This window comes from Mugil cephalus, chromosome 17 (assembly GCF_022458985.1).
Source record: "Mugil cephalus isolate CIBA_MC_2020 chromosome 17, CIBA_Mcephalus_1.1, whole genome shotgun sequence".
In the NCBI taxonomy this organism is placed as follows: domain Eukaryota; kingdom Metazoa; phylum Chordata; class Actinopteri; order Mugiliformes; family Mugilidae; genus Mugil; species Mugil cephalus.
In genome coordinates this window covers 17,414,655-17,427,816 of record NC_061786.1, presented here as the reverse complement: position 1 = coordinate 17,427,816, position 13,162 = coordinate 17,414,655, and the positions used below count along the sequence as shown (strand labels likewise).

At 46.7% G+C, this 13,162-nt stretch overlaps 1 protein-coding gene across 2 annotated transcripts in view; it reads left to right on the top strand.

The window, feature by feature from the left end:
• Window positions 1–13,162, top strand: part of stard9 (StAR-related lipid transfer (START) domain containing 9) — a 40,512-nt gene that overhangs the window by 25,604 nt on the left and 1,746 nt on the right. For both annotated transcript variants that reach the window (XM_047610606.1, XM_047610605.1), the window contains exons 18-31: window positions 182–264; window positions 364–425; window positions 870–1,063; window positions 1,897–2,377; window positions 2,478–9,011; window positions 9,084–9,287; window positions 9,366–9,549; window positions 10,055–10,201; window positions 10,295–10,394; window positions 10,579–10,745; window positions 10,840–10,904; window positions 11,065–11,267; window positions 12,089–12,168; window positions 12,541–12,699. In XM_047610606.1, the coding sequence (XP_047466562.1) occupies window positions 182–264; window positions 364–425; window positions 870–1,063; window positions 1,897–2,377; window positions 2,478–9,011; window positions 9,084–9,287; window positions 9,366–9,549; window positions 10,055–10,201; window positions 10,295–10,394; window positions 10,579–10,745; window positions 10,840–10,904; window positions 11,065–11,267; window positions 12,089–12,168; window positions 12,541–12,699 (8,663 nt within the window). The remainder of the gene's footprint in view (window positions 1–181; window positions 265–363; window positions 426–869; window positions 1,064–1,896; window positions 2,378–2,477; window positions 9,012–9,083; window positions 9,288–9,365; window positions 9,550–10,054; window positions 10,202–10,294; window positions 10,395–10,578; window positions 10,746–10,839; window positions 10,905–11,064; window positions 11,268–12,088; window positions 12,169–12,540; window positions 12,700–13,162) is intronic.

Sequence of the window (13,162 nt, the reverse complement as noted above, 5' to 3'; positions counted from 1 at the left end):
CATGCAGCTGAAAATGGACACAGTCATCCCAATGACAAATGTGTAGACACGCGCTCGTGTGCAGTCACCTTGCAGCACACACACACACACACACACATGCACCGGTGTCCTCAGCTTACGGGAACACGGTGCTACGGGTTGAGCACAGCTTGTGACGAAGGATATGTCCCTCTACCTCCAGGAACAGTGATTACCTTGGGAGGAGTGCATAAGTTTCGCTTCAACCACCCAGCGGAGGCGGCCGTCCTCAGGGAACGCAGGCGGGTAGGTGCTCCTCGCGCGGACATTAACGCGATGCTGGCGATTAGTACTTAAATGATGCGGGTACAAGCGTTGTTTCTGATGAATTGATTTTCTTCTCAGGCCACTGAAGGTAGCACGACCTGCACCTACATCGACCTTTGCCCCTTGACCCCAGATGACAGGTAAATCAGAAAACTTTTTTTTTTGTTTTTTTTAAGGCCAGTATTCCTCACATTATGTGCGGTGTGTTCATGGTGATCTCATTCTGCCATCTCACTGCATGCATATTTGATCAGAGTTGCAAGTATTACACCAATGTTCATGCTGTAGAAATACGACAGTAGTTCATGCTTGTTTTCTCCCACTTGGTGGAGATTGCATGTGATTCCATTAGCCCCCACCCCTGTGGCCAGGCCTAGTTAGCTGTTTACACTTCAGGCAGTTGCTTAGCTACTGCTCAGACGCTAAACTCAACAGTAGCTTTTATTTTAAACCTCCTATTCCAGACTTGGCTGAGGTAAAAAATGATTGCTGTGCTTTTTTTTTTTTTTTTCGTTTTTTGTTTTTCTCCTATTTCCTTGTCATATTTGAGTCTGTGTTTCATCCTGGATCTGCCTGTTTCATAGTGCTGAAGACGTTAAGCTCCCCGAGCAGCTGGGTGTCTGTCTCTCTCCCGACGAGGAGCCCACTGCCAGACAGCGTGTGGAGGAGCAGAAGCGCTACGTGGAGAGTTTGCGACAGGAGATTAATGCCGAACAGAGACGAGCGGAGAGAGAGCTGGAAGGGGAGCAGGCCCTGCTCCGACAACAGCACACTGACAGTAAGTACTTACTGGATGTTGTTACCAGTGTAGAATTCAATTCAATTTATGACCCAAAATTCAATTCTGAAGGGTTTTGGTCATTGGATTTTCTGTTCTCTCTGTTTTCTAAAAACAAAGAATGAAATCATCGTTTTCAAAGTAAGAGCACGTATGAGGACAAGTTGTATTTTCGAAACAATAAAAGAGTCTCAGTGAAGAGGACATGACTGCAGAAAAACTAAGCCTCATATTTCAGGTTAAAGCTAAAAATAACTACATATAATTGGGGAATAGTTAGCTACTAGCTAACATTACTCTGAAATGCGTCCAGAGATCTCTGCAGATGACGAGCCTCTTTTTTTGAGTAAGTTTCCAAAGACATTTTAGCCTGGGCTAGCTAGGGAAACCACAGGTAGAAGTCATATATTTGGGCACTCTTGCCATAAACATAGGACCGTCCTCATACATGCTCTTACTTTGAAAATGGCAACTTCCATTGCAAAAATATGAAAAAAATGGGCACTTTTTATATTTCTGTCTTCTAATGATATTATTTTTTATTTTTAGAAACAGAAAATGAAAATAGATTTTAATGTTTTGTTTATCCCTTCTCAACCCTGATAAAAACGAATTTCTTGAATTTCAAGTTAAATTTTTGAATTTTAAAATGAAAATCAAATGGCCGCTCATTTCTTTGTTTTTTGATGTCCTTTTCTGAACGGAAAATCCAATGACCAAAACATACACGGATCGTTTTTGAAGCAGAGATAACATTTACTTTAATGTGTGCGCGTGTGTGTGTGAAGCTTTCCACTGCTTGTAATTTCCTTCTGTCAATCTTTACTCAACAGTTCAGCAGTGGATTTTGCAGGAGAAACATCGCCTGACGACCGTAGAGCAGAGAATCACCCAAGACTCTGGGGTTCAAGCGGACCTCCTCCCTGCACCCCTCCTGGAGAGGCTAACAAGTCAGCTGTCCAGGGATAAGAAGGAGCCTACACTTGATTGTCCTCCCCAGGTGGTAAGGGTCAGAAAGAAGGCGGTGCAGGATGAGCTGATAAAGCATCACGCACTTTGCCGCGCCGAGAGTCGCATCCGTCGGAAAAGGCTGCGCTACCAGCTGGAGAGAATCGCCAGCAAGCGGCATCTGTTGGAAGCTAAACGAGAGTTACAGCAGCTGGAAAAGGCCCTTCCTCCGGGGCCCGACAGCCCGGAGACTCCGGAGTTGGGATCGGCCTCAAAGCTCAAAGGACGACCCTTTGTTTCTCGTAGACACTCGTTTTCGGCGGATCTTTTGTCCCGGCTCTACCCGCAGAACACCCCCATCTTCAGGTAAATTCTTAGATTCATACAACTTGGTTTCTTTAACCTCCTACATATAAATATTTTTCTAATTCATGTCATAAATGTGCATACTTTTTTCTCTCAACAGACATTTCCTCAAGAGAAACAGATCCACAGAACTAACTTTAAATTCATCCGCAACGTCTTATCCCACTGACAACAGGGAGTGGGTTTCAGACGAGTGCCTTCCTCGGCCAAGGACCCAAAGTTGTTCCGGCTCTATATTCTCGGGACGAAGTCAGTCCGCTCGGAACAGAGCGAGCTCCTCTGAAAACATCCGACAGACTGCGAATGAGGAACCGCAAGCTCAGCCGTGCCTGGAACGTCCGGAGAGAAAACCTCTGTTGCCGAACCGAGACCTGACTTTTAAGAACCGATTGGGACAGAGCTCAGCGGTTACACTGAAGTCACCACCTGGAACTACGTTGCTGCCAGTCAGCAAAGAAAATGTACGCGGATCCGTAACGGACAAACCCAGTTCTGAGAATTACCCTTTAATGAATGTGAAAACGTCATATTGTACAGATAGCAGCCAACAAGAAACCGTCGGTAAATCTTTCTCTCATTTTGTAGGGCCCAGTATAAAGACAGCTCTGTCCAAAGTGTTCAGAAAACCTCCCTTAGGTGTAAATGGACGAGTCCCCAGGCCTCTGGGGAGGATAGCAAGTAAATTCCACTTTAGACAAAGGAGAGACAAGAGCCTTAAAGATACCAAAATGAGTCAAGGCAAATGCACCATTAAAAGTGCGGTCTCGTGTGAGGCGCTTGACCAGAGGACTCCGTTTGAGAGCATCAGACGGAGGCGGTGGCATAGCACAGAGGCTCTGATGAACAAGACTAGCAGATGGATAGACGGGCAGCAGGGACTGGTTGGATGGGAAGAAGAGCAAGAGGACAGGGATGAAGGAACGTCAGACTGCGAAAGCCTTTTCTCTCTTGATTCTCTTTCCTCTGCTTATGCGACAGCCCTGGCAGAGCAGCTGAGGCACGAGGATGCAGCCCAGAGTGAAGCAGAGAGCGAAGACAGTCAGATGTCTAAAGATTCATTGACAATGGAGAACAGTGGGAAATTCTCAACGGTGCTGAAGCTTAGCCAAACAGTGTTACCGACTTACTCATTGGTGACTGATTCTGTATATACATCCATGCATCATAATAGGACAGCAGAGGCCAGATTAGACTGGAAGAGCTGTCAGAAACCTCTTGTAATGCCAGCAGAGGCATATCGGAGCCAACAAGCCTCCCCAAAGACGAGAGAAACCGATACCACAGGAAAGCCTCCTTCTCAAAGCTCATTAGTTCTAGATTCCAGAGGCAAAGACTCTGTATCTAAATTGATTGAGGACTTTGGGAACATGCAGAGCACTACGACCAGCAGCCCGCGCTCTCTGAGCAGCTGCAGTGTGAGGGAGCCAGAAAACATCCTGGCGCTCACTGATGCCTGGTCCTCGGCCGATGCAGCAGATAGTCCCAGGATTCCCAGAGATTCTCTACCTTTTCAAAGAAAAATGATATACCCGCACGCAGAGAGCGGCAGCAGCAGCCCCAGTCTGACTAGTATGAATCTGTCAGACTCACAGAGTGAATCTAGAAGCTGCAGTTCTACCTCCACCAGCACAGAGGGTGTAAATGTAACAGTAATGAAAAACAGCCTTGTGGTTTCAAGGGCAAACCCAGAATATGCATCAGATACATCAGATCAAACTGATTGTTTGTCACCACCTGAGATTCCCCAGACCACACAAGTAAAGTCAAATTTGCTTCAGGTCTTAGATGCACCTAATCTAGTGGTTGCTGACATTACAATGTCTTCTGACACTGAAATGTGTACCTCAGGCTGTCAATCAGTGACATACCCCTCAGTTCAGGTATTGGATGAAGTGTCTGGTGCTGCCAGTCCCTTCAGATCTTCCACTGAGGACGCACTATGCAGTCTAGATGGTGCAGCAGAAAAGTTGAGAGATGTGTCGCAGGATCTCTTTAGCAACACTGTAAATGTGTCGCCTACAAAGAATGAAACCAAAGTGACTGAGCTGTCCATTGCACTGCAACAGGAAGTTGTTAAATCAGCTTGTAAAAATTCCAGGAAAAGGAACAAAGACCAACAGGACGCCTTTATTGGCAGCCTGAAAATTCCAAAAAGGAGCAGCAGCAGGGAGTTGGTAACTTTCTGCCGCACACCAGGTGACTGCCAGGATGATACTTGGCCTGACGACAACAATAACACAAGCGACTCTAAAGGGGAACAGTCTGCAGAGGAAACGGACAGAGCTGAATGTGATTCTGTTTGTGTTGGTGGCAGCGTTGGACAAGATCCGGTGGCTTCAGCTCCATCGGCAAATTCTGATGTCATGGGAAGGAAACTTGGGTCAAGTCGTAAGATCTTTGGGGACTGTGGGATTCAATGTGGTGAAGAACGTTCACAGAGTGGAACTTCTGTGGGAGATAATAAGTTAGCTGAAAAAGGAGATGTGACAGTGAAGGAAGTATTTGCAGATGAAGGAGAACCCCAGATTAATGATCACAAAAATCCTCAAGAAAGTAGAAAGCACATATCTAGGTCAGAGGCTATATGTAGTGCTATTGATCTGAGAATCTCGGAAGTGGTAAAGGAGCACATCACTGCCAATCAAAGTCTGAACGCCTTGTCATCTGCATGTCATTTTAGCTTCAACAGCAATGAACATAGATGGAAAGGAAAACAGCAGTGCGATGAAGGAGACGATCAAGTCAAAGAAGGGGCGAACCTCAGTGGACATCCTTTAGGAGAAAGAGTAATAAGGCAAAATACAGTGGGCGAAGGTGAACTCCTCGCATCAAGCATGACGGGCGAAATGGGGACCAGCCGTGAGAGCATAATGCTTAAATATACTGAAGTAACACGAAAGATTGAAAAAGCTCATATTTTATGTGACGGAACGTCAAACGAGGCAGTCCGTGGTGATTTTCAGAACTCATCTTCTGAAAATAGCAACATTAAATCCAGTTTGACCTTGAACAGCCGTGGAGGGTGCGAGCGCTCAGGCAACCCGTCTTTGCAACCAATTATTTTGTCCCCAGTGACTGATTCCATTTCAGCAACAAAATGTATTGATTCTCAAGAACACACAGTGGAGAAAAATGCTTCATCTCGTGAAATGAAAGGTGTGGGTAAACACGAAGTCATCAGTATTTGCTCAACCAAAGTGACCTGTTCAGACGTCCCCGCTTTGCATGCCGACCTCATCCCTGAACTCCCAGCTGAACACAGAAACCTGCAAATGCCCCATGAAATACATTTCACCACTAGTAACACCAAAGTGAACTGTGGCTGTACTGTTGCAGAGGATTCGTATCTGAAAGCAGAGTCCAGCGTTGAAAATAATTACTATTCCAGACAAAACACTCCAGACAAGATGACTCGACCCTATTTTCAAAATAGCCCTGAAACATCAGGAGCTTTTAAGTTAGCAGCAGATGAAATGTTACATCAGTTAAAAACAGACAAACCTCATGGCAGGCAGAGTACTGATGTCTGCATGAAAGGGTTTTCTGTTCTGTTTTCTGGCTGTGATAGAAGTGTTGAAACAGACCTCACAACTATCCCAACGCAAGATCAGGTCAGCTGTCGACAAACTCAGTCGGTTAACATGGCTCAGACTTGCGTGGTCAATATGAATTACAATAACGAATGCCCAAATGTATCAAATTCACAGTGCACCTTTGATGGAGATGATCAAATGGACAGCAGAGGAGATTGTGAAATGAAAAGTGACAAAGAGGCTTGGACACACCCTTTTGTGCCCCAGGATCAAGCAAAATATATCTCTGGGTCTGTTCAAGAGCATAAAATACCCCATGAACATGACATCAGAAATAAAAACTGCTTTGGGTCTGAAATGTCCAATGAAGTCAAGATAAGCACAGCTGAGTCTATGCAGGGTAATTCTGCCGTTATACCTAAAAAGGCCAAGACCAAGAGGTTCAAAAAGTCTAATGTCAAGCCTTGTCCCAGTTCATCCTCTGACTCCTCTCTAAAGTCGTCGGATGAGGATGAGGAAGATAACAAAGTCTCAAGAATGCATCACAACAGGCTGACGTCTAAATGTGTTAAGATGGGTCCCCAGACTAATGGCAGACAAGACACAATTTCTACTCCAGTGTCACCAAGAAAATGTAAAATAAAGCCTTCTTCTAATCTGCATTCTGGGAGAAACGAGATTAAATTCAGTAAAGATTACGCCCAGAAAAGACACTCTTTTCCTCTTCAAACAGTGTCACAGAAGATGAACGTGGAAAAACTCAGTCAATACGCAAAGAGGAGCGAACCAAAGTCCCACGACTCCCCTATTCATTTCGCGTCCAGCGACATCAACCCTTTTGTCCACCAGTGGCAAGATGACGACTCAAACCAACACTGCTATAAGAACCCGGCTTTCGGAAGTGCTGCCGACCTGTCCTGCAAGTCCCCGCTTTTAAACAGCTCTGAGAAACGTATAACAAGGTGCTGCAGTGTTGATAATGGTTTGAACGGGCAGGATTCTCCTTTCACGTCTCATCTCAGCACGTATGCCACCAACAAGGGGCTCTCCAGTACGCTTAGTAGTGTGGAAGATTATAAAGAACAAGCAGCGAAAACATCTCCGCTCACGCCTTGTCAACAGGCATCAGCGGAAATTCGCAGTCGCCTTGCCGGTCTGACGATAAGCAGCAACGCTCCTGGTGGTTTTGGCAGCAACTCCAGTCGGGTGGATGAAATCATGTTTGTTTACTCCTCCGAGCAAGAATCCCAGGCGACCAAAACAAACGTACAAAGGAGAAGAACTTGTGAACACAGCACTCAAACTGAGCATGGGCTTCAGACGCTCGGTGGTGGCAACAGCAGTAGTGCGCCGAAGAGGAAAGATCGTCACAAGAGGAGCCACACGGATGTGCCCGTATCGCAAAAAAACAAAGTGGATATCACAGAATCTCCAACGTGGGCCAGTATGGAAAGCATGTCAGTTCATATCTCCAAGCTGATCGACAGCACCTCGGACCTGCTGGGGGACGTCCAGGGAATGAGGACGGGTGAAGTCCGCAAGATCATCCCAAGGAAGAGTATCAACCTGTCAGACGTTAGCATATCTTCCAGTGGGCGTAACGACTGCACCAGGACTGACTGCTCAACTCAGACAGCTGCAGATGTTTGGATCCAGACGGAAAGGATGAAGGAAGTGTCTGCCCATCATACACCGAGAGAAACATCCCATCAAGTCAATGTGATTGTCAAAGTGATTGGTTCGGAGGTTGTCAGTGTGTCTAAGGACAAGGATGTGCACTGCGTGGTGAAACCCGCAGCTAATACAGAAGACGTGAAGATACAGACTGTCCCTGTTGAAATATCCAGTGTGCAGGCTACACCTGAATGTCAAAGACGTGTTAGATCTGCTTCTTCTCGGGTCTCAAAGACGAGCGCAGTGGAGGCAGTGGGCCACAGAAGTATAGCTGAAACCGCTTTCAGGTCATCTAGGAATTGCCACCAAGAAAAACGTGGCGCTCCTCTAACCAACCCCCTGAAGAAACAGGCCGTCTATACAGACCGTGCATCATCTCCCATTCTTACTGTGGGAACAAGATTATGTATGAGGCAGAAAGGAAAACCATGTACTCCAAAATACAATGACATTAAAACAAAGCGTCCTCCTGAGGGAGACAGCCTTGCAGTTCCTTCTCTTTCAGATGACAATCAAATATTCAGGCTGGATTCTGATGTGTCTTTGAACACATCTGAGTCGGTATCGCTTGAGAAGGTGAGCGAAGTGAGTTGCTCGAGCCATAAAGGATCGGATAAGTGCTCTTCGTGCCTTAGTCCATCAATGAATAGACATGCAGACACCGACAAGAGAAATGTGAAGCATGAAGACAATGACGACCTTCAGCACTGTTCCAAATGTCCAACATCCTCCCCACAGTGGAAGGCTTCTACTTTGAAAAATGCTTTGCAGAGCCACTTTCCTCCCATATTAAGACTAACTGATGTGCACAAACCGCAAGCGTCAAATTTTACAGGACCTGCTGCGGATCCTGGGGATTTCTGTGTTGATTCTTGCAATCAATCCTTTGTCAGCGACAAGACTGATCAGCTTCAAGAGGATGACATGGTCTCACTGGGCCCCAGTGAATGCAACACGGATGTCCTTGTGAACACCGAACCTGTCACCAGCGTGTTTCCTCGTCAAGACCACCGGAGAGTCCCAGAGGACCTGCCCATGCACAACAAGTTCACCAACTGGTCAGGCGTTAGTAGCCCACGTTTAAAATGCTCAAACAGGCCGACCGCTTTTCCTACCGCCGACCACAGCAAGAGCAGAAAGAGCGGCGACTGGAGCGAGATGGAGAGTTTCGGTTCGAAAGTGGAGTCTGCGGCGCAGAGCGACAGGAGGTCGAGAGAGATAGTGAAGCTGCGACAAGAGAGGGAGCAGGTGCTGGCGACGGTCAACCTCAACATGAACCCGACACCTTTGACCGTGGAGCTGACGGAGGCCAAGCTTCATTACGGGCTCGGGGAGACGGATGCGCTGTTAAAGATGCTGTCCCCGAGGTCCAAGGAAGAGCTGGAACCGGTGACCTCTGCTCCCACCAAACAGGAACTCTATGATCGGTAAGGACAGAACTCCATACTACAGGCCCCATTTTACTACGCACCGGTGTTTTATTCTTGTGATCCTTTCAGGCATCGCCGGAGCATTGAGGGTTTGAGGCAGGAGAGAGCAGAGCGCCTCCAGACTTATCGGAGGGCTCGTAGTCTGAGTCCCGGCAAACACGCTCACTCCTCTCCTCAAGAGGCCGTTCCTTCCTCCAAAGTACCCTCCGCCATGCCCAGTCGGCGCAAGGACTACCTCCAGCGCCTCCGCCAAGAGGTGATAGACAGCACCAGGTAATTTTAAACTCGACTTTACACATTGCGTTCTGCTGTTTCGTTACGTTGTCAACCAAGTTTCCACCTAAACCCCAGAATACCAGATCCTCCAAGAGGAGAAGGCCAGTATCCGTCCGACATCGAGCAGCTGCTGCGCGACTACGGCCGAGCGCGAGAAGAAGCCATGACGGAGATCGCGAAGGCACGAGAACGGCTGCGGGAGAGGACGGAGCTGGAGAAGAGGAGGCTACAGCAGCAGGCGCTGTCTAAGGAGGCCAAGGTCAGTTTCTGTGTGTGACGTCGGAGACTCATAATTAATTTCCTCAAAGAGTCACATTTGGTTCAGACCAATGTCTGAAAGAGCGATTTATGAGAATCCTCTGCAGGTATGTTCAAAGATGGAGAAAATTGGATTTTTTTTTTCTTTTTTTCTTATCCCACCATCAAAAAGTACCGGTACTGGTATCTTAAATTGACATCTTAGAGATTTTTTCACTTCAAGAGTTTAAAGTGCGTTCAAGTCCATTCTCAGTGGATGTTAGCTGTGGTGCCACGAGTACATTTTAAAGTCAGATTTTAGGTGTGCACAGAGAAGCGAATTTTACTTTGGATTATTTTTTTTTTTTTGTTTGTTTGTGTATTTCATATTCTCTTTCCAGACTGTTGTGTACTGGGCAGATTGTAAAGCGCTTTGTAGTGAATGTGCGACAGCTCACTTGAGAGTTCTGTGCTTTGGAAATAAATTTAAATCGACTTCTTTACTTGACTTTCGGTGGGGATGACAGGACGACCTGAGGCATCGGACGAGAGTCAGCAGCAGCACCTTGTGCACAGGATCCAGCCTGAGTCTTTCTTCTGGACCGACGTCGGGCTACAACAGCGGCAACACCACCCAGCTCCAGCAGAGTATCAGACCGGTTCTAAATGGACAGGTTGGTACACAAATATTAGTGACCAGGAAAAGCAAAGTGAAGGAGCCTTGTAGAGGGATGTAATGTAACGTTGTTGCCGCTGTCTTTGTTCAGATCGCAGGGGTCCAGGAGGAAGGGGTGCAGGTCAGGACACGCCCTCCTGTACGTGGTCCTCAGAGTGTGAAGACGCAGAGACCTTGGCTGTCTGCCCAGGGTAACTGAAAGACTGATTCACAAATCTGAAACAAACTTGTGCAAAACGTGCATGAAAGTTACCGTTGCATTATTGTCTGCCACTGTTTTGAATCCTAATATTAACAATTTTTTATAATAGATGAGTATTTCCCCCACATCTGTCCCCACTACATCTAAATTCTGTCTTAATTATCCTTTATTAGACGTCCGCCTTGAGCCTCCAGTCGGCGGCTTTGAGCCACTGATTACTTCTACTCCGGCACCTTTGACCCACGCACGTCAGCGCACCGCTTCGTTTGGCTCGTCCTCTTCCTTATCCACAACCTATCAGGACATCACCTCCACTCTTCTCAGTCAAGCTCTGAGCGAGGTAACACAGACCTGGACGCGCATAACTGTGTGCACATTAATCTTCTCTTTCAGATATTTGTTTTGAGTTTGCTTGTGACCTTTTATCTTGACAGGTGCGATTAGCTTCTTCTGGGGATTTGAGCAATCTGGTGATGTGCAAAGCCGCAGGTGGCTGGAGGTGAGCTCGGTCATTTCTCATTATTGAGCGCACCGCCCCTCCCCCCCTCACTATGTACACTTTCAAGATTTCCTCCTTTGTCTGCTCTAAGATAATCTAAAGCAGCTCCAAAGATTCCTTTCACAAATATCCTTTACTTATCAAGTCTGTGTTTATTTAGGTACCAAGGAGAGGAACGAGGAATCCAGGCCTACTACAAGCCCTCCTCCAGCCCGTCTGTGCACGGTTTCCTGGGGGTGGGCGAGGTGAACAGGCCCGTGGACGGCGTGTGGAACGTGATCTGTCAGCTGTCCAAGAGCCACATGTATAATCAGTCAGTCCGTTCTGTGTGGACACGACCACTAGATGACAGCACTCAGCTTGGTGAGTTCTCACCCCGGCCTTGACTATATCCACATATAGTTTCTGTGCGTTTTAATACCATTTGAACTTACTTTGTGGTGAATCGCTTAGCTATTCTTTCTTTTTCATGCCTCTTTATTCTTCTTGTCTGACTGATTGCTTGTATTTTCTTGACCAAGATTATTTCTGCACAACATGATGCATTTTTCTACGTCTCTATCAACTAAGAAACTTTGTTTTAGCCATAATTTATATAATAAGGAGGTAATCGCCCATACTAATAAGTGAAGTTGTATAAGGTGATCTTCTGCAATGGATGGAGTTTAGCTTGCAGAAAATATTTATACTTTTGCTAAAATTAAAGCATGATAGATAGTATTTATATTTCTGTCTTGACAGCAGAGCTATTTATATTTTTGCAAGGCATTTTAATAGAGCCCGCAAAATTCATTTCAAATGATGCATCTGCGCCCATTAACTATCCGTAGTACAGTACGGCGCGGAGCTGCCTCATTCATCACTGCCTGATTTGTTGTATCTCGTGGCCCACTGCACTCGCACACCTGCACTACGTTTGCATTTAATACCTGCCTTACCTCGTTTACTCTGTTTGCCTTGGACTAACCAAAGTTTTGTTTTCTTGTTTGTAGTTAGTTACACAGCCATGCAAATTTCTTTTATATGAGAGTCCACAAGGTAATATAACAACTACGTAAACTTTTCTCTGGAAGTAAACATAGAAAGAAGGTTCCGGCCTTGTTAACCTAAATTCTGCCTCAGTTGTTTAATTTTCTGTCTCTTATCGACTGTGTTTGACCAAGCGGGTGCATGTTTCTGTTTAGTTTACATATTAACAGATCCGTCCACCTGCCACCTCAGCCAGCCGCGGGACTTCTGCTGCATCAGCGCCGAGTCCAAAAAGGTAAGCTCAGCTTCCGGATCAACCAGCTGCTGCGGATAATTACCGCCGCCTTTCCCTGGATTCGGTCAAGAGGCTGTTTGCGGCATTTGCGAGCTTTAGTTTGACAGAAAATTGAATTTGCCCGTGTCACGGGTGGCGTGCAAACGGCAATTTAACGGCGTGTCGTTCTCGTCTCCAAAATGCAGAACATGCCATTTAGATACCGCTCATGCCCACGGAGCAGCGAGTGTAAATAACACTAACCCCGAGGCGGTGGGTGTGGAGTAAACCGTGTCAGCTGTTGGTTATCAGTGTCAGAGTACACTTGCCTGTTGGGCGATCAAAAGGCTGCGCGGCCTGGTTTATTGATGGGTTTTTCGCTCTCCGCCTCAGGGTGGCCTGTGTGTGCTGGCGATGCAGTCGGTGTTCGAGGAGTCTCTGCCTCGTCCCAGCGTGGACGCCATCCGGGGAGAGATGATGCCCAGTTGCTGGGTCCTGCAGCCACTTAGACGTAACGGACAGGAAGCCACCAGGGTCCTCTACCTGCTGCAGGTAACATATGTTGCTGTCGAGTCGTTTGCATTTTATGCTTCCACAACACAAAAAAAATGCTGTGAAGCCACTACCCTCAGCTGGGCTGATGCGGTAGTTTATCATTCTAAACTGACAAACTTGGTCTCCGTGATCGCCTTTTAATAAACATCCCGTGTGCGTGAAATAGTAGGAGTGCGGTTTGAGCCAAGAAACGCACAGAATGCACAGCTAGCGTATTGCAGGAAGCGCTCTCAGCGCGTGCTGATCTACAGCCGGATGAGTTTATGGCTCACAATTGGCAGGCCGCTCACTGTTAGTGAAATTACTTTCACGGAGCGGAGGCTGGTGGAGTTTATTCCGCCTCCCAGTAGTTCATGATGTCTGGTCCTCTGTCGAAATAATGATTCTACGGAGTCAATTTAAAATGTTAAATCACAGCGGTACGAGTAACAGAAATGCCACTTTGTCCAAACACACTATG